The sequence below is a fragment of the Formica exsecta genome, unplaced genomic scaffold (genome assembly GCF_003651465.1).
Source record: "Formica exsecta isolate Colony F162 unplaced genomic scaffold, ASM365146v1 scaffold71, whole genome shotgun sequence".
Lineage (NCBI taxonomy): Eukaryota > Metazoa > Arthropoda > Insecta > Hymenoptera > Formicidae > Formica > Formica exsecta.
This window is the reverse complement of record NW_021853477.1, coordinates 448,984-469,766: the sequence shown is the minus strand read 5'-3', so window position 1 is coordinate 469,766 and position 20,783 is coordinate 448,984. Positions and strand designations below refer to the sequence as shown.

Genomic DNA, 20,783 nt, shown 5'->3' with positions numbered 1-20,783 from the left:
TTGTCTTTCAGCATTCGTAAATTTTTATAAAATGATATATGTTAATTGTCTAAATGCAATAATTGTTTTAATATAACATATCCTGATAAATTAATCGTAAAATAAGATAAAGCTTGCAAGAGAGAATCTAATCTCATAGCGAGAGTTCTCGCGAAAAGATTTCCAACTGAACTAAGCGGGTACAAGGTGAAACACGGAGAAGCACTTTGACGAAAGTCGAACAATGGACGCTAAGAGAGAAAGAAGGTGTCCCATTGTCCAAAGTTTTCTGATTAAATCTCGTCTTCTAGTTTCAACATGAAGAAAAGCCTAGGTCAATCTTCCCAAGCCACTTTATATAAAATGACATTTCAAAAGAAATTTCAGGATAGAAAACGTATGCAGAAAAAGAAAACGTCGCCTTTTTCAGTATTCAAAATTTTCTCATACTCATACGTGGATATTCATATAGTGAATAGTACTCAATATTTCGAAGATTTTACTCGTGTTTAAGATATTCAGTTCACAGCAAAGTTGTATGTCACAATTTCGCGAAAAAGACTATCGCATTTCTCATTATTTTGTATAAAAAATCTACGATAAAAATATCAAGTAAACGATTAATTCATATCAATTATATTATTAAAAAAAGCACTGGTAAAAATATTCAATAAATATCATGATGGAAAGAAAAGTAATTTTGAAATCACTTCTATCTTTATCTCTGTTTGACTTTGAAGATAATAGCAAAGATTGAACGAAAGTAGAATAAAAAGAAATAAGGTCATTGTTTAAGTAAAATATTGATCGTTTGATTCTTTGTTTTCGGATATTTGCAAATCCTCAGGGGATCAAAAAGCAAGATTCCTCGGTACGTATAGCGATAGCGCAAATATTGGTTCTTCAACTGTTTACTTTCTCATTTTTTTTAAATATAGGGGAAAGTAGGGTAAAACCGGGTAGGCGGGTCAAACCTCTGTTTCTTCGTGATAAGTGCTACTATCTTCGGCTAACTCGTGTTATTAGTTGTAGATTGATGTCATCATTATTTTGAGATGAATCGTGCCCACGTGCACACGATATTTTTTTTTTTGAGAGGAATTCAAAATTTTTGGGACAAAAAAAATCGATATCGATATTGCATTAGTTTTGATCGTCACTTTGTACGTCGGAATATATAGCCGCTGTGTTTGTCATTTTCTTCGTGTTGGGGCAAAACCGGGTACCTACACACTTTATGTAATGAAAAGAGGAAAAACTGTTATCCTGAGTTTGTCTCCTTACAGAAAGTAGTTGGAAACAAAAACTACCACTCAGAAAAAGAAACCACTAAATAAAAGCTCTTTGAGACGCCAAAATTTAAAAAATTAAATAAGAAAGTCCTGTAACAATGTAGAACAAGAGAATATCTTTATTTGTAATTTTTGTCAATAGAATATATCTTTGTATTGTATTTTGATTAATAATTTTGATAAATAAACCTAGACTTTGTAATCGCACGGTGTTTTACATGTTTTCAAATGGGTACCCGGTTTTATAAAGTACCTATTTAATATAATACTATTTAATATAATAAAGTATAAAACATAAAAGAAATAAATCTGTTTAGATGTTACGATTTAATAAAATATAAAAAAATTATATTTTTATATATATAACAAAGAGTTATGTATATTTATATATAAAATATTTAAAAAATATAAAAATTAAAATTGGGATTAAGACACATATGAAAATTTGTATCTCGTATAAAAGAAAGAGAAATTATGTTACATTTTATATTTTTTTTATAATTATGCATATAAATATACACGATTATATTTCATAAATATTTTGTTATATGTATATTGCTTGTATTTACAAATAGGTTATTATATTAATGCAATAATTGATAATACTATATATCTGATAATTGATTTTAGTAATTTTGGGTAAATAAATAATCATCAATTTTTTTTCGATTTATGATATCTTTTGATGTTAGGAAACATGATTTTTTAGAAACAAAAGCTATTATTTCATCACATTTTTCAACGAAGAGTATTCTATTTTTTTTGCCGTAAGGACACAAAATGATAAAACATTACTCGAACGTGCTTCGTACGACTTCGATCGTTAAGAAGAGGTCCTCCAATTATAAAGTTTCAATTAATACTTGGCGCACACCATCCGGAAAATTTTACAGAGTTCGGATAAAGGACACGAAATTCGTGATTTTACGTCTCTATTTTCAACAGCCTTTGTTCATCACGGTAAACGAGAATGACAAAAGTCGGCTTGAAAGTCGGGGATTTTATCCGGTACTTTGAGCAGAATTATACAATGGCTCTTACGCCCTTCGAGGACTTTGGTAAGCTTCATGAATACTTTTACTTACACTTTCGGAAATAAAGAGTAATGAGGATGAAGTTTTGTGTGTTATTTTCCATGTATCTTTCTATATTTTAAAAATTATAAATTAAGAAAATTCTTTTATGACATGACATAATATACTTATAATATACTTTCCATTACCTTCCCTTACTTTTCCGTATTTATATATTTTTTATAAACTTTTTATATTATCTCTAAAAGAAATCTTGAGATTCTGTGAAAAGAGAAATTACTTTCTATAATCGATTAATTATTTAAATTATCAACTTATTTTATTAAAACATTTACAATGTCATTTTCATCTCCATCATAATTATCAATCTTGATGATGGCAATGGCTGTGTGAATAATTGTTATTTTATTAAAGAACATAAAATTATCGATGATAAAGGTAGAGAGACAAGTAGAATTCGCGAAATTTATAGCACCTTTATTTCTCGCGTTATTCATGTATCGGTGCAACTATTCCAGCTAGATTACTCGCTTGTTCAGTCGCTCGAGTTCGAATATTTAACCCCTTTCAAGTTGTTTGCGAGTTCTCGATCGTCGCGAGAGTACACGGAACCCGCATCTGCTTTGATTTTGAGGTGCGTTAAATCCCGTCGCATCCTGCAATTAGCGTTTCACTAACGGCACACATAGCTCTTCGTTCCCGTCGAATTCTCGCGAAACAATTATCTAACTTTTACGGTAAATAAAACTAGCATCAATGTCGAGAGACGTAAATTTTCCGTCGATAGCAATATCCCGTTTCATCTTGACACTTGCTTGATCTTGACACTTTCTTGTAGTAGGAAACGAGGAACTAGGATTGAAAGTTTCTTGGCATAAGTAGATAATACGTCTTATAGAGGAAGGATAATATAGTATGAAACAGTTTGACCCTTATCAGCGGATAATCGCTAGTGTAAGCTTGTTGCTGATGACTTCGAAATTCTATCAGCGCAACATAGTCATTTTCCTGAACTCTGATTTTGACATGTTATAATAATTTTTGTATATTGATAAAAGAATATGCTAATTGTTAAGAATTTTTTGATATAGATTCTTAATAGAATCTTAATTAGAATCTTTTTCTTAAAATTTAAATTCAACATTAAACTCATATTAGTACAAATTGTGTTTTACAAATGTTTGTGAAACATCTGTGAAAAATATTGTAAATTAAAACACAGAAATGCTTAATGCATATTTTATCTTAATATTTTGCTCTTGATTGAACATTTCTATAATATCTTTTTTGCACGTTATCTCTGCTGAAATCGTATCAGTACCATTTGTAATGAGCGGCGAAGAACTAAAAAAGAACTCGCCGCTCGTGAAGTTCGGAAGCGAATGAAAAAAAAAATGAAACAATTGCGACGACCTGGTTTGCTGGCGTAAGCCGAGTAAAATGAGTGACGAAGTAGATGAAGAATGTAACGAGTCAGACGGGCTCTGGCATACTTCGTTACAAGTGGTATTTCAGCATTTCCGATTCAATGAGCCTGATATTCCTGGGGAGTTTCTGTTGATCTAAATTTACGACTCGTTTGGTCACGCCATAGTTGCGTCATCAATTCATCATTTCTCATAAATAGTGTAAGACAGGAAATATTGTGTGTTTTAGGAATACTACTTTAATGACTTATGGTAATGACTTAATTGTATTTAATTGTAAATAAATTATATTGTGTACAACATTTCGAAATGTCAAATAAGTTAGGAAAAATATTCCTTTGCAAATTTACAATTAGTTAGTTTACTAGAAAATATAAATTTTGTATTTTTCAAAATCAATGATCATATGAATAGTCTTCTCTGTTTACAAATGCATAAAACAATCCTCATATATAAAAAAAATTCTATAAATATAGAGAGAAGATAAAGATATCTTGAAAAGATTGACATCATATTTCGAGAATTACTGTAACAAGTCGCAATGATTTTCGAAGCAGCAAAATATAAATTCTGTATTTTTCAAAATCAATGATCATATGAATAGTCTTCTCTGTTTACAAATGCATAAAACAATCCTCACATATAAAAAAAAATTTAAGAAATATAGAGAGAAGATAAAGATATCTTGAAAAGATTGACATCATATTTCGAGAATTACTGTAACAAGTCGCAATGATTTTCGAAGCAGCAAATGCAATCATAATGGTTAAGGATGTATGTGTCATATGTGAAAACATTGACAAAAGCATGAAAATTTCGTAAACTGTTTTACTATTTTTTCTGAGTACCTGTGTAAAACCTAAGCACAATTTTCTTAACGGTTTGAAAATTATTTAAGTTTAAAGTTAGTATTGATTCTTATGGAAAATCGCGCATTGTAGCACTTATTGACAAATTTGACAAGGAAAAAATATTGCTAACGAAATAAAAATTGTCACGTATATTAAGAAAACTCTAATAAATATTTGTGCAAAACTTGATTTAGATCCACTTACTCGTTTCAAAATTATTTACTAATAAAAATTGTAGAAGAATATTATCTTTTTCTCTTTCTTTCTCTGTTTCTGCAAATTACTCGTTTTTTTTTGTTTCTTGCAGTTAATTTCAGGGGGTATTCACAATCAAAAATTTTTGTCATAAATTAGGACAAATATTAATTACAACTGTTTTCTTTTACGAAGACTTTTAAAAACCATATTATTTTGTGATACTTTAAATTTTTTTATAATCCGGATTTATTTATTTGATTTTTTAAACAGTATAAACGCAAGAAATATGTGTTTCTTTTTTAATTTTGACAGCTTTGCTACTATTGTACAGCCAAAACATCTTTTTAAAAGAAATTCGCGACAAAATCGCGACATAAAATCTCAAAGAATCAAGACTCCAAAAAAAGTGCATATTGTGTGCTAGGCAATAAAGTAGGTAACGACTGTAACGAACCCAAGTCAGGTCGACGGAATCTCTGGCGCCATCTGCTAACCGACACTCGAACCGACGTTTGACAAAAACGTTCGATTACTACTACTGTGAGCAGTAGTCGCGGACATTACACGTCGGACGCGACCGCTAAAATTTTCGCGAACAAGATCGCGAGGAAAATTCTCGCTCGAAACTCGATTTACCAGCGAGTTGCGCCTGTTTTTCTTTCCGATCTCTTGCTCTCTTAGCTTCTCACCCGAGATTCGTTTCAGCGGAAAATGGGAGGGAGACGGAGATAATGGAGGAAGGAATCAGAAGGGGTGGGATGGGAGGAGGAGGAGGAGGCACTCTTGGCCGCAATCTTTTGTAATCTGATTTTGCGCTATCCTCTCCTCTCGCGCATCGTGAGGTTACCAACTTCTAAGCGACGCTGTTTGTTTCGCCGTTTAACTTCTTCTATCGCGTCGGTAGAATTTACGTGGGAAATAATGTGTCGGAAACGAGTTTGCATCGCGATTTGCGAGATATTACTTCTTCGCAACAGCGCTTTCAAAACGCAGCGTTGCATCTTATCGTAATTGTTGACGATATCATAATTAATAAAATAAAATGTTAAACTGCGCGGGTAACTAATATATAAATATTGTAATATATATCTCGCGTTACCCGCACAATATAATAAATTGCGCATGATAGAAAACGAATACAAGTGAAGATATAATGAAAATTTAATAAGAATATTGCGCTATATTTCTGCACATTGCAAACAAATATTATTCCAAACTCTTGGACAAATTCTAATAGAAAATATTTTCGTCTACGTGGCCGCGCGTAATAATTGTTCGAAAACAAACGCATTTTCGCGGTGCAATTTTGTGAATATGTCGCGTATATGCACTAGACTGGGAGAATGTTTTTATTCCACGTAGAGTAAACATCCAAGTCCAGGCACAATCATTTCGGCGTATATTTTCCATGCACAATAAACAGAAGCTTATAAGACTTAAAAATACAATGTCGCTCTCGCGCGTAGACGACCGAGTAGTTTCCAATGTAATAACAAACAACGCAAGATAGCGGCGTATTCTTGTTTCTAACGAGGCCGCATCTACCGGTTCCTCACTTGGCTTTACTCGAACTTTTGATGGAAAAACGGACCTTTTTTTTGTCTTTTATCGTGACGCATCCGCGCCATTGTTTTCCGTAGCATTTTCTGATGCCAGCAACTTAGAGATTTTAATACAGAAGATGCGCAAGAAAGAGGAAGCTCGCGGATCTCTTAACTTGGCATTCCTCGCATATTACGCTGGTCCATTGTGCAAAGCTATTTAAAAATGTTTTGGCTGTACAATAGTAGCAAAAAACTGTCAAAATTAAAAAAAAACATATTTTTTACGTTTATACCGTTTGAAAAATCAAATAAATAAATCTGGATTATAAAAAGAATGATTGATGAATGATGGATTATGAAAAGAAAATTAAAGTATCACAAAATATATAATATGATTTTTAACGTCTTCGTAAAAGAAAATAATTATAATTCATATTTTTCCTAATTTATGACAAAAACTTTTGATTGTGAATACCCCGTGAATAAAATCAACTGCAAGAAATAAAAAAAAAACGAGTAATTGGCAGAAAGAGAGAGAGAGAAAGAGAGAGAGAGAGAGGAGAGAGAGAGAGAGAGAGAGAGAGAGTGAGTGAGTGAGTGAGTGAGTGATATATATATATATATATATATTATAAAAATATTAAATATATACTATATGGAAAAATATTTCGATTGTAACATTGCCAAATATCGTATTATGAAATCTCTCAGTTCATGCAATAAAAAAATCTATATTTATGCATTTATAAGAATTTAATCTGTTTATTTGATTTTTAGTATATTAATATTTATTTTAGTGAGTGAGTGAGTGAGTGAGTGAGTGAGTGAGTGAGTGAGTGAGTGAGTGAGTGAGTGTGTGTGTGTGTGTGAGAGAGAGAGAGAGAGAGAGAGAGAGAGGATATTTTTCTACAATTTTTAGTAAATAACTTTTAAACAAATAAATAGATCTAAATCAAGTTTTGCACAAATATTTATTAGAGTTTCCTTAATATATGTAAAAAATTTTATTTTGTTGACAATGTTTTTTCCTTGTCAACTTTGTCAATAAGTGCTACACACAATACGCGATTTTCCATAAAAATCAATACCAACTTTAAACTTAAATAGTTTCGAAACCGTTAAGAAAATTGTGCTCCAGTTTTGCACAGATACTCAAAAGAAATAGTAGAAGAGCCTACAAAATTTTCATGCTTTTGTTGATGTTTTGACATATGACACATACATTCTTAAGATAAGAAATTATTTTATCTGAAACTTTAAATAAAATCGCAAGTCGACCTTTTTCAAAAATTGCGCTTATTTCTAATCGCATTATATCCAGGGTGTTTCCGGGTTAAATGGCCAAACTTGAAATATGAATTTAGGACCTTAAAACAAGAAAAATTTTTCCTCTGGAAGTATGCTCGCAAACGCTTCGTTCAAGAGATATTGACTTCTGAAGTTATGAACTATAGGAACGAATAATTTCGAAATAATCTAGGTTTATTCTATTTATTGCTGTACAATAATCAAAATTTAATAATTAAATGTTTTGTTCAAAATGATGGCCTCCAGCTCGGAGACAAGCATTGCATCTATCGATGACAGAATGAGTGGCTGATTGACATTGTACATCTGTCATTTCTTCGCACTCTTGCACTATCCTCCGTTTTAGTGATTGAAGATCATTAATAGGCACTTCATAAACTTGTCAATGACCTTCGATCTTCAAAACAAAAATAACAAGGAACATTTCGAAATTATTCGTTCCTATAGTTCATAACTTCAGAAGTCAATATCTCTTGAACGAAGCGTTTGCGAGCATACTTCCAGAGGAAAATTTTTTCTTGTTTTAAGGTACTAAATTAATATTTCAAGTTTGGCCATTTAACCCGGGAACACCCTGTATACTTACTATAATACTTTTATGTACAGAATAATGAGACAAGTTAATTGATATTAAAAAAAATTGTTTTTAAGAAAAAGTGTGTATAATGTGTATAATAAATGTTATATTGACTTCTGAAGTTATGAACTATAGGAACGAATAATTTCGAAATAATCTAGGTTTATTCTATTTATTGCTGTACAATAATCAAAATTTAATAATTAAATGTTTTGTTCAAAATGATGGCCTCCAGCTCGGAGACAAGCATTGCATCTATCGATGACAGAAAGCATTCAACGAACTAACAATTATTTGGTACGAATGTACGGAGCTTTATTTGCAGTGCGAACACAAGCCTGTCAATGACCTTCAATCTTCAAAACAAAAATAAAAAGAAACATTTCGAAATTATATAGTTCATAACTTCAGAAGTCAATATCTCTTGAACGAAGCGTTTGCGAGCATACTTCCAGAGAAAAATTTTTTCTTGTTTTAAGGTCCTAAATTCATATTTCAAGTTTGGCCATTCAACCTGGGAACAACCTGTATATTTATAAAATTCTGCGATATGAGAAATTAGATGCAGAAATTCAAATATGAAAATTATTCGATTTTTTACGAATTTTGCCATTCGTGTTTATTGTCTTTAACAAACAAAAAACCGTAATTATAGAAGGCAATAAGGAGCCAGCGCAGTATATAGGGCGTAATTGAAATTTATTAATTCAAGATAAAATTCGCGAACGTTTCGGTCTTTTTTGAGACCCTCTTCAGCGCAAAAACATAAATAATGGGTAACTTTACATAATATTATAAAATCGCCATTAACAAAATCGTCAAAAAATAAATAAATAATAAACAAATTAATAAATACATAAAAATAAAAATAAAAAAGCTGTCAATATTAATAAAAGTAAACCGCCTTACATACTGCGCTGGCTCCTAATTGCCTTCTATAATTACGGTTTTTTGTTTGTTAATATTTCGGAGCCTTACTAATTAATTTGTTGTTTATTGTCTTTACCATATTTGTTTTTTACGGCTATATATTGCTAGCGTATTTTTTGTGTATTCTGTTTTCTAACTAATTTATGATTTTTTTCTCATTACATGGGCATTTTTTTCATTATTATATAAAATTTTAATTTTGAGATTCATAACTAATTATAATATTCCACAATTACCACACGTAGCATGGTTGGAAAGAGAGAATTTAGAAGAGATATTATATTTTTATACATGTAGTTTGTAGGAAGATATTATAACGTATTAATTATTTCTATATGGCAATATTCATGCAATAAAAAAATCTATATTTATGCATTTATAAGAATTTAATCTGTTTATTTGATTTTTATTGTATATTGATATTTATTTTAACCGCAGCTATACTCAATTCATTTTCAACGTTTTTTAATAATAAATAATATCTTTTTTAAAATTTACAATTTGTACATATATGTAATATGTGTGTTCTTTCATGTATCTCACATAGTTTTTGTAAAACTGTTTATGGATTTCATTTTAATCAATCTGTACGTTTAAAAATATGTGAAGATAGCTAACAATAGCATTCCTCTCGTGCATTAAAATATGCAAAAATATGAGACGAGCGTACTCTCCGCGCGCCAGAAATAAACCGTTCGCAAAAACTGCAGAATTGCAAGACCGAAGAAAAGAGCCATCCCTGATGGGAGATCACGAAACTTGCTGGAATGTAAGAATGTCTCCCAAGACGTCTTTCTCACGTTTTATTCTCACGGAGACCAGGCTTTGCAATAGCGACAATGTTGCCTACATGTGTACTCGATTTTTTACTTCTGATGTTTGATAAGTTTTTTTTGGAACGTAACCGTTAGGAAAATTGACAACATTATTTATTATCAATGATCAAATCAATTTTTATACAAACTTTTTATACATCTTGATTTTAATAGCATTTTTTAATTATAACTAGATAATTATATTAGAATTTGTAAAAATAACAAATTGTTACTATATAAATTATAGTTATTACAATAAATAAAATAATCTTCTTGCTAAATAATATTATATAATTATCATTAATTATACATGTGTCAAACTCAGGTAAACATTAAATAATGTATATGCATTATTTCTTGAAATAACACTTGTGTATATTATCTTGTGTATACTATTGTGTATATTATCTTGAAATACATATAACCGCATTATAAGTTATATATACTGATACATCTTAAGTAATTTTATTTGTGCTAATGGAAGAAAAATATAACAATATAACATTCAAAATAATACGAAAAATAACGCAGAAATACATCATGCAAAAATCAGATAATGAAATAAAAACATCAGCCTGTAACAAACACCGCAACAAACAACATAGACTGCATTGCAGCGTGGATAGATGCATAGAAACCGACAGCAAAACTCTCTTCGCGCGTCGAGAGTTTAAAGAAGACATTTGCATCTCGACTCGTATTGAAACGTTCAATTCGTTTGTTCGATTTGTGAGATTCATGGATTCTTGTATGCGCCATCGGGAAAGTTGTAACGAGCTGACACGGCGAATTGGCATACGAATTTATGCAAATGTATTCGCGCAAAATTCCGAAGATGGAAGCGAGAATTATGGCGGAGCGGACTCGCGTAAAATTGCATATTATGCACGTTATTATAATAATAATTTGTAATAAATTTTTTGAACGTCAATAAGCGCGCTTGCGAATGGAGTTTATTACCTAATTATCCTCGAACAAAATAACAATTTTGCGCGCGCATATCCCCAAGCCTCTAGAAAATTCAAAACTATTTTCACGCTGGAATATATTTAAAGGTATACTCCCGACGACAAAATGACAAAGTTTTGGCTAATTTATCGAAGTGGAATGCAATTGTGCAATCGGTAAACGATGATGTCCATTTTAATCTTTACTGATACGACTGCGTGGTTTTTACAAAAAATAATAATTTATTATTTTATATACAAATATCGAGCATTCATCACACGATGTAAAAATGATAGCTGTTAATATATGGTTATTGCAAAATATATGAATATATCAGCGCGAAAAATCTCATCTACAATTTCAGAGAGAGAAGCGTAATAATAAATCTTTTATACACTTATGATAGCGCAAGATTTTTAACGGAAATGTGAACGTGACACATTTATCGCGAGAAAATAATAAGAAAGTTATTAATTAATGTCGAAATAAATTAAACACAAATAAAATTCCATTAATGTATTATAAGCGAATTCCTGTGAAATCACGTTTCCGTGTGACGATTATTATGAAAAGAAAGCGCACACTCGAGATCCGCTCGTTCATTAAGTCCCGTCTTCGCGCTTTAATTACTATCACCTCTTCCAATTTGCATACTCCGTGCTTCCTAGTTTGAGCTTCGAAATGACTCGGGCCTATCGCAATTTCGGCGCAAAATAGAGATCCGCGTCAGGAGCGTATACGGGCGTAGGAGGTCGCGCGGTTAGTTCCTATACCGGCGTTCGAATCACTGTGCATATCAATTCGACGCTGCAATCCATCAAGCATTGAAATCTTCTTTACTGTTATTGCAAACGTTTCGGATATTTTCCAAAATCTGTCTGAAAATCGGAAAACAGTAGAAAGTACGTTTTAAACAATCCATCTCTCTTTAGAGAAAAAAAAATAGTGATTCTTCTACATTTTATATACATACATGTACGCGATGATAATGTTTGTTACATTTACAATTGTGCAAATCAAATTTTTTAGTCGTGATTAAGGACGTCTCGAAATTGATAAGATTTGATTTTTTAAGAGTAAGGAGAATAAATATTCAAGGATATTAAAAAAACGATATAAAAAATTCATATAAAATTTGTTATTAATAAATAATGTATCAGTAATTTTACTTTTGTTAACTGATAATATAAACTGAAGATACTTTTTTGTTGTGTTGTTGAATAAATCTAATAAATACATACATATAAGATATATATTATCAATTTTCTTACAGCTCTCAAATCTCGAAATATATTCGTCGGACATATATTCACCCAGTTTCATATTTGCAGTTTGTATAAATAAAAAATTGGTTTACTTTCGCAGAACAGACCACTCTACTTGCAGTTCGCAAAAAAATGTAGCCTGTAGAAAACAAGTCGGATAGGAAAACGAGAATTCGTGGGGCACTCAACGTTCTCGTGACCATAGAAATGAATATGTTACACGAGAATATGGTGCAGCCAAATGCAATTTGGAAATTACCTCGGGCGTGACGATAATTTAACCTACGCTGTTCGCCGACATGCTGTTACGTGTATTTTCGTTGGACAATTTTACTTTGCTCACGAATTTCGCTGTTAGAGCAACTGCTTATGATATGAGAATATGTGTAGGAAAAAAGATATGAATGAAGCGAGCACTATACGTAAAGATAATATATTTTATTAATCTGGATACGGTACTATTTTAAAATATTTTTTTTTTTTGGCTTCAACGTTTGTATATTTTTTTAGAAAACATAATATAAAAAAAAGAAATGGAAAAACATTCGTTTTTTTAATTAATAACATAATTCTTAGGAATAATCTCACTCGTGCTTATCAAAGGCAGCAAAGTTACATATTTTAGTATGTGCTGATGAATCCTTCATGCAACAATATTAGGTATGATTTAGTGTAACGAGGAGCGTCTTTTAGCAATGACTAGTCGAGCGTGTCGATGTCTGCTCGCACGAAGGATTTTTAATGCGATTTACTGCGGCAACCTGTGTCCCCGACAATAAATATCGGTTATCGGGCTTTCAGCCGTGGAATATCACGCGATGTATCGAGTGTCATAGGACGAAGCATGACGCATGGCGAGCAAAATGGTGTTGTCATATATTAAAGAATTATGATCTTAATCATACCGTGTGTGCACAGATTGCACACGCATACAACACAATGTTTTGTTACAATAAAGTTTTACTATATTTTTATTCAGTAATTATCGATATTATAAAAACTTCATATAAATGATTTAAAACTCTTATTCTCTGGATGCAGCATATAAAAAAAAATTCCGTTACGAAATATTATAAATTTCTATTATAAAGCCTCAACAATATTTGCAAAATTGGAGATATGTAATACATTTTTAGAAATCAATTCATTTATATCGATATTTTTTCTTTTATTAATTGTCAGCATTACAAAAATGTTTCTAGTAATAGCATTTTTTTGCAACAAGATTATTTTTCGATATTCAAAGCAATTTTTTACATTTAAATATTCCAATAAATAATAGAATTTTTGTGATTTAATTTGTTAAAGGTTTTTCATTTTAGGAATCGATGACAAAATTTTTTCGGCATATCTCGATTTTACACAATCAACAAATTTACAACTAGATACGTTAATCGTTAAATAATTTTACCCTGAAATAATCTTATTAGAATATCACTTACTAATCTCTCTCTCTCTCTCTCTCTCTTTTTCTCTCTCTCTCGACTCTTAAAACCCGCGCGCGAAAAATTAATTAAAGTTTCTACATTCGCTCGGAACTACTCTTTCGTAGTTTTCTCGGACAGAACACTTTTTCGCGAAATATCCCGTTCTTAACAGTTTTCTTAATTAACCTTGTTCTCATTGGATTCCCATAACTAATCGGACCAGAATGTGTATATGAAGCGATGCATTACTATGTATTTGTTAATTTATACAAAAAGGTCTATACAAAACAGATTATTGTTTTGTATCCAAGAACAAATTCTGCAAGTAGAAATAAAGCTCATTAAGATAAGATTAATTAGTAGAAAGAGATAACTTTTTAAATTTCTGGATTACGAATAATCTTTGTTAGAATTTTTTATCAAAAATACTTATAATTTTCAGTGTTGCGGGAAAATCATACGTTATATCTTACCATATATTTTTTTCTACTTCAACAACAATTGTTTCACAAACAAAACAATATCAACAATTTTAATTAACATTAATTTATGCATGCATTAATTTATTTCTGCTCAAAGTTTGTTCTCAAATAACCTCGATTACACCTATCAATCTATGTAGCATTTCAATTTAATATTATTATGATAATTCAATATTGTTAGATCAATTAGTTGCTCGAACCGTCAACATTTAACGACTTTGCCACAGTTAAACTCAATTTAATAGAAACTATTGATGTTTTATGCTTTCAGAAGTAGTATACGATTTAATGGAGGCGTCGGTGTCGTCAATGACGGACGATAACAATCTTTATATAGATGACGGTCTGGACGGATTCCCGGCATTTGGCTTTCGACCCGGATCCGAAGTGAAACAACCACACAGATTGTACCTCCCGGAAAAGTTGCCAGCCGAGTTCACTCTAGTGGCCACATTTAAGCCGACCTCTTTCCGTACGAGCTACCTCTTTGCCGTCCTTAATCCCTTCGAAACCGTCGTCCAATTGGGCATTAGAATTTCGGTAAGCGTATAATATACGTCTCTTAAATCTCTAATTTTTTCTGCAACCGAGACTTTTGCAACGACTTAAATTATTTCCGATTCGCCGAGATATCTCTTTTACAAAACATTATACGATTTTATTAAAGATTATGAGCGAGTCGTATTGCTACACGGCATGACTAAACGAGTAATAGTATAATGTTGAAGAAAATAATAGCGTATATGAGATGAAAAAGGAGGCAAATGCCTTGCGGAAATGAGAAAATGAACGTGAAATAGAAGGTTATTTGATATATAACTTATATATCAAATTATAAAGAAATACGCTTTAACATCTGGGTAGTTAGCTCCTTAACAGGATTTTATCAATGTAATTGCGATATTTTTGTAATATTATTTCATGAATGAATAAGCGGAAAAGAGATTATTATATACGTGGTTGTGGTGATAAGATTTCTTGCAGTAATTTCCTATTTATTCTTATTTTTTAGATAATATTACTCTCACAGCGATATCATAATCAAAATTGTGATTATAATTTAGAGAGTTAAAAAAGAAAAAGTTTTTTATAATTACATTTACTTTTTATAATTACTTTTTATAGTTACATTTTTAGCTAAGCATTTAATCATAATTATTATTTAATTAAAAAATACTTACAATAGTGCCTAAAGCAGTTTTTATTCTGCGTGCATCTTTATTATGAATTACATTTTTATGTCAAGAATGCTTTTTGAGAAGACATACTGTAATATAATATTTTTAAAAAATGATTTTTTTGTTCTTTATGATTTTTCGTCTTTAAAATGCAATTGTCTCAAACCACATAGCTATTTCTATAATATTTACTAAACGCTATTTTCTGTTTTCCGATTCCCTTTCTCTCGATAGTATCATTTAATCTTAAAATTTCTTCTCGCGCCCCTTTTAAGGGCTATTCTCGTAACATGTCACGTACGTGCTCCGAACGATAAGCAAAGCGGATTACTTTGAACATTTCTAGAAAGCTTCGATATTCGAAAGGATATTTTCAACTATCGGCATTGTTCAAAATATTAAATTATAACGATACTATTTATTTATTCAAATTATCTAATTTTACAATTCTTTGCTTTGTGGTTTTTCTTAAATGTGTGTGTGATAATATATTTATATCGTGCCTCCTTTTCATCTATTAATGCAGAATATTGTGTGAAAAAAATATACCTTTATTTTTTTCAATAATTAATTGCTTAATCTTATATTCATGCAAAGTTGCATTTTATTAATTACGAAATTTAAATGTAATTAGAATGCAAAGTGTCAAGCTAGATCTGCAAGAGTTTTACATTCTCTCGATTATGCTGGCAGGACGGACCGGGCTCGAACCAGAACGTCTCGTTGGTTTATACAAACTCGGACGAGCATTCGCACTCGGAGGAGGTGGCGAAATTTACCGTGCCGAAGCTTACGAAGAAGTGGTCGAAGATCGTCATTAAGGTTTCCGCGACCGATGTCACCTTCTACCTCAATTGCCACGAGATGGCCCGACAGAGGGTCACCAGAATCCCCCAGGAATTAGTATTCGACACCGCCAGTACGCTCTATATCGCGCAAGCCGGGCCCCACATCCAGGAACGATACGACGTGAGTACCGTGCATACTTTTCGTTTCTGCCATAAAAAAAAGAAAAAAGAAAAAATTGCGTGGCGAAACGAAACGAGTAGAGCTTATTGTGCGAGCGATGTTTTCCATGGAAACCGACCTAGCTAAACTTGCAATGAGTATTCATAACGAAGCAACGTGAATAAACAGACTTCCGTGAATCGAAAATGCAATTTTTTCCCGAGTCGACTGACACGAGACAAACGAACTTGCGTGAACTCGCGACCGTTGATGTTAGTGTAAGGGTGAACATATTTCGTTTCGTGAAGCCACGCAACACGACGTCTTCTCGAACGACATCGTTTTCCTCTTGTTCCGAACACACTGGAAAATTTATCTCGTTTATTCGACGAATATAAACGAATTTATTAAAAAAGAATACATCTACATTTGCCAAACTCTCTTTTTGGTACTCTGAGTGCGTTTAAAGATGAATCTAATACATTTCGAGATTCAATACATATTTTTCTTTATATGTTGAAAAAAAAGATCACGGATTAATTCTCGCATTCTTTCGAGAGACGAAAATGATTCGTTCGAGAATCTATAATGAATTTTTCCTTACACATTTGTTACTTGTTTCACGAGTCTCGTCGTATTAAGAGGGTCAGCCATAAACTTCAAAATAAGACGCAAGAACAAACGGCCATGGAATTAAAAGCGGCAAGTCATAAAAGATAAATCCGTATTGGTACATCCTTTAAGAATTTAATACCGTATCCGGCATCGTTTCATAAAATAAATAAAAAAGAGAGCGAGGTAAAAGGATGGCACGAAAATGCGGGGAGCGCCATCGGATAAGGGGTAGCAGGTTCAGAAGGAATGGAACGGGTACGAAAGATCTCATCGAGATCCTATATTGATGTTATAGATCTGTTGCCTCGGTTTCTCACTATTGCTCTCTCAAAGAACATTCGAATGGCTCGAAAAGGACACTGCACACAATAAAGACCGAAAGATTTTCGTCGTTCGCAGTTGTCGACTCAGAGAGCAGCAATTTATTATCGAGATTTTTTTGCACTTTATAATAATCTGCGCCTAAAGATAAGTTTCAAAAATTATGCTAAAAGAGTCATATATTTATTAAAGATAAGTTCTAAAAAAATTATGCTGAAATATTAGTCCAACATCAGTAATGGTATTATTATTGTACTTTAGTTTCGCGCAAATAGCAATACATAAACTGATATTGTAATGATCTTTTAGCATATAATTCTTTAAACTTATTTTTTGTAAATTTGTATATAGACTAGCATTTAATTACAAAGTAATTGCAAATAAAAATGCATATATTAATAAATAATAATAAACATTTTTCGAAAAATTTAAGCTATTTCGGGTAAATTCCAGCGACTATGATAATGCATAAATTTCATACAAAATCGTATATATTAATATATATTAATCCATATAAAACCGATTATTATATATTAATCCATATAAAACCGTCGATGTATATATAACATATCAATTAAAACAGCATTCTTCGAAGCAATGATGTTTTCATGAGTCATGCTTTGTTCCAAATAATTAATATTACTTGTCAGCGCGAGAGCGTGGGAATAGTATTTATGTATCATCCCGGTCCTTTAGAACCTCTATATCATATTAACAGCGAGGACAGCGTGATTACATATCACCAATACAGAAGAGGGATAATTAGTTCTCATCCTGACGCAATATGACCATCTACACAAGGGCCACGTGTTGCACATCGATGCACGAAATGCATTGATTTACTCGATCCTTCGTTAATTAGTTATCCTCCATAATAGACGCACTGTATCATATTGCAATATTTCAAATCAGTTATACGTTGCATTGCTTTTATCTTGCGCGATGGAGAATTCTCTTGCGATAATTAATTTGTACGCAACATTAATGAAGTTGCGCGAGAAAATTTTTTATAATTTTATTCATTATTATATATATTTTATAAATGCAAAATGTGACTTTTGCGTGTTAATTCATATATCCTTCTAATATCTTCTTTAATATCCTTTTATAAAGTCAAACGAAAAGATGTGATTTTGAACTTTATATATATATAAACTGTTTCGTTATTAATTATATAAAAATATATATCCGGCTATTTTCCTATCTCAATATATTACTATCTAACCACACGTGCATGCTCCACTTTTTTGTAACCCGAAGTTCTTGTCGTTATTAATTTAATAAATGCTATTAAAATCGTCCGTATCGCAAAGTCGATAATTATTGATCATCTTAATGCAAGATAATCTCCGGTTTAGTTGCATCAATATGAGCAAGAAGAATATCATTTCATATTTTAATGTGAAAATTTTATTCGTAAGAATCTTTTTTCATTTTAAAATTAAATCAAAATGCATGATGTGTAATCTAAATGATGGTAAACAGTTGACGCCTGCGACGACGGAATCACGCTTGTGATAAAATTGGGAACAAAATTTGGAAAATGGATAATTTTCGGATATAATCGCGCTTTGCCTCTTGTATTTTTAATTATTAAAATTAAAAATTGTTGATATATATATACCACCGTTATTAGTGGACGTGTACGTCTTAATGCATTTTGTTATGCATGCGGATATACATAATTGCATCACGTGTAAATATTAATGGTCCAACAACATTTAATGTTTCGCGAGTGCATGATATCTAAAAAACATTTTTATTATTTATAAATAAAAACATTTTTTAAAAATATTTTGTTATTTAGAAAAACATTTATTATTACACATACTTGATTTTATGTTTCGCATCTTTTATCCTTCGCATAAAAATAGAAAAAAAAAATATTGCTAAAAGTAAGTAAAATATAGTTTATCTGTGCACATTAAATATATATATATATAGCTTTATATATTTTCAGTTTGCAATTGCCCTCTCTTATGTATTGTGTGGTCAGAACTATGCTGACACAAAAGGTTATTAAAATTTCTTCTATCGTCAAAAAGAAAAGAAAAATAATCAGACATGAAAGTATGTCCGAATATGTGTGTGGAAGAACATTCGCGCGATTTCTAGTGATCTGCTCAGCTTCTCTTGCATTTTCGCGCAACAAGGACGCTGGAACAGAGTTGCATCGCACCCGGGGGACATTCTTATCGTGCATCCGCTGTCGTTTCAGTCTCGCGATGCTGTTCCCCGCGTCTTTCGTTTGACTTTTTCACATTTCCCCGGGATAACAACGAAACGTGGAAAAGTTTCGCAGCCATTCCGATCAACACAATTCGCAAGTTCTCGCCCCGCGCGGGCTAATCTCTATAAATTGTGCCCCCCCCCCTCTCTCTCCCTCTCTCCTTCTCTCCCTATCTCCCTCTCTCCCTCTCTCCCTCTCTCCCTTTCTCCCTCTCTCCCTATCTTCCTCTCTCCCTCTCTCCCTCTCTTCCTCTCTTCCTCTCTTCCTCTCTTCCTCTCTTCCTCTCTCCCTCTCTCTCTCTCTCTCTCCCCCCCCTCTCCCTCTCTTTCTCTCTCTATCTCTCCCCCCTCTTCCTCTCTTTCTCTCTCTCCCTCTCTCTCTCCCTCTCTCTCTCTCTTTCGACGACGACGACGGAAGATGCTTTGCAAGGTGGTGGTTTTGTAAGAAAAATATACGAAACGAGCTACAATTTTCTCAAAATACAACATGATATTCGTATTTTATAGCGGAAGCAATGTGGTTTACGTAGTGGCCACGTGCATTTTGTACGATCGCACGTACAAAAGTTTGCAACGATTTGCCAAACGGTTTTCATTATTGAAAAAGTAACGTGCGAATCGCCGATGATATTGTCGATTGAAAATTTTTCTCTTTTCTTTAAGAATCTTTTCATAAGAATTAATCATATATACTTATTTCTTATGAGACGTATAAGTTTTACGTATTATATTTTTCGAAAAATTATATTTTGTATATTTATACATATCAAATAAAAAAAAGCGTTTATTAGAAATAAAAGAAATATTGTACAAAGCATTCGCTCGATTGCAAAATTACTTGTGTAGGATTTATAATAATTATTTGACGATATCATGCATATCAAAAAGTTTTTAAAAATTTGTTCTTCTAACAATTTCCATATTTTAATGAAAAATATTATTATTTCCATCGACCAAATTTAACTTTACGCCCAGAAAGTTTTCTTGTAGTTGGAAATTGATGTTTTCGTTTAATGAAATAATTTTGATTATTTTATTTTATTATATTTATAATAAGAAATATTCTGTGTGTATTTATGATAATCACTTTTCTTTTTGCGAAACATTTATTATTTGCGTGTCATATTGACTCGGTTTCAACCGTCATATTTTAGTAATAAAACACATCAAAAATATTAATTTAATGTAAAATACGAAAAAAGGAACTGTACTGTAAACATACTGTATATCATGATACCTATCTAGTGGAAAAAAGTAAACATTTTTCACACATAAGCAAAATAAATTCGTATGCTAAAATCAAATACATATTTTTACAACATTATAGGGAAAAGTAGGGTAAAACCGGGTACTTTTTAGGATTTGTCTTCCTACAAAAAATCTGAGAGTAAACAAAATTTTACCGATCGTTAGTA

The 20,783-nt window shown here is 31.7% G+C and overlaps 1 protein-coding gene across 2 annotated transcripts in view; it reads left to right on the top strand.

The window, feature by feature from the left end:
* Positions 1-20,783, top strand: part of LOC115243267 (collagen alpha-1(XVIII) chain) — a 334,384-nt gene that overhangs the window by 94,338 nt on the left and 219,263 nt on the right. For both annotated transcript variants that reach the window (XM_029820094.1, XM_029820093.1), the window contains exons 3-4: positions 14,349-14,617; positions 15,949-16,224. In XM_029820094.1, coding sequence (XP_029675954.1) covers positions 14,349-14,617; positions 15,949-16,224 — 545 coding nt within the window. The remainder of the gene's footprint in view (positions 1-14,348; positions 14,618-15,948; positions 16,225-20,783) is intronic.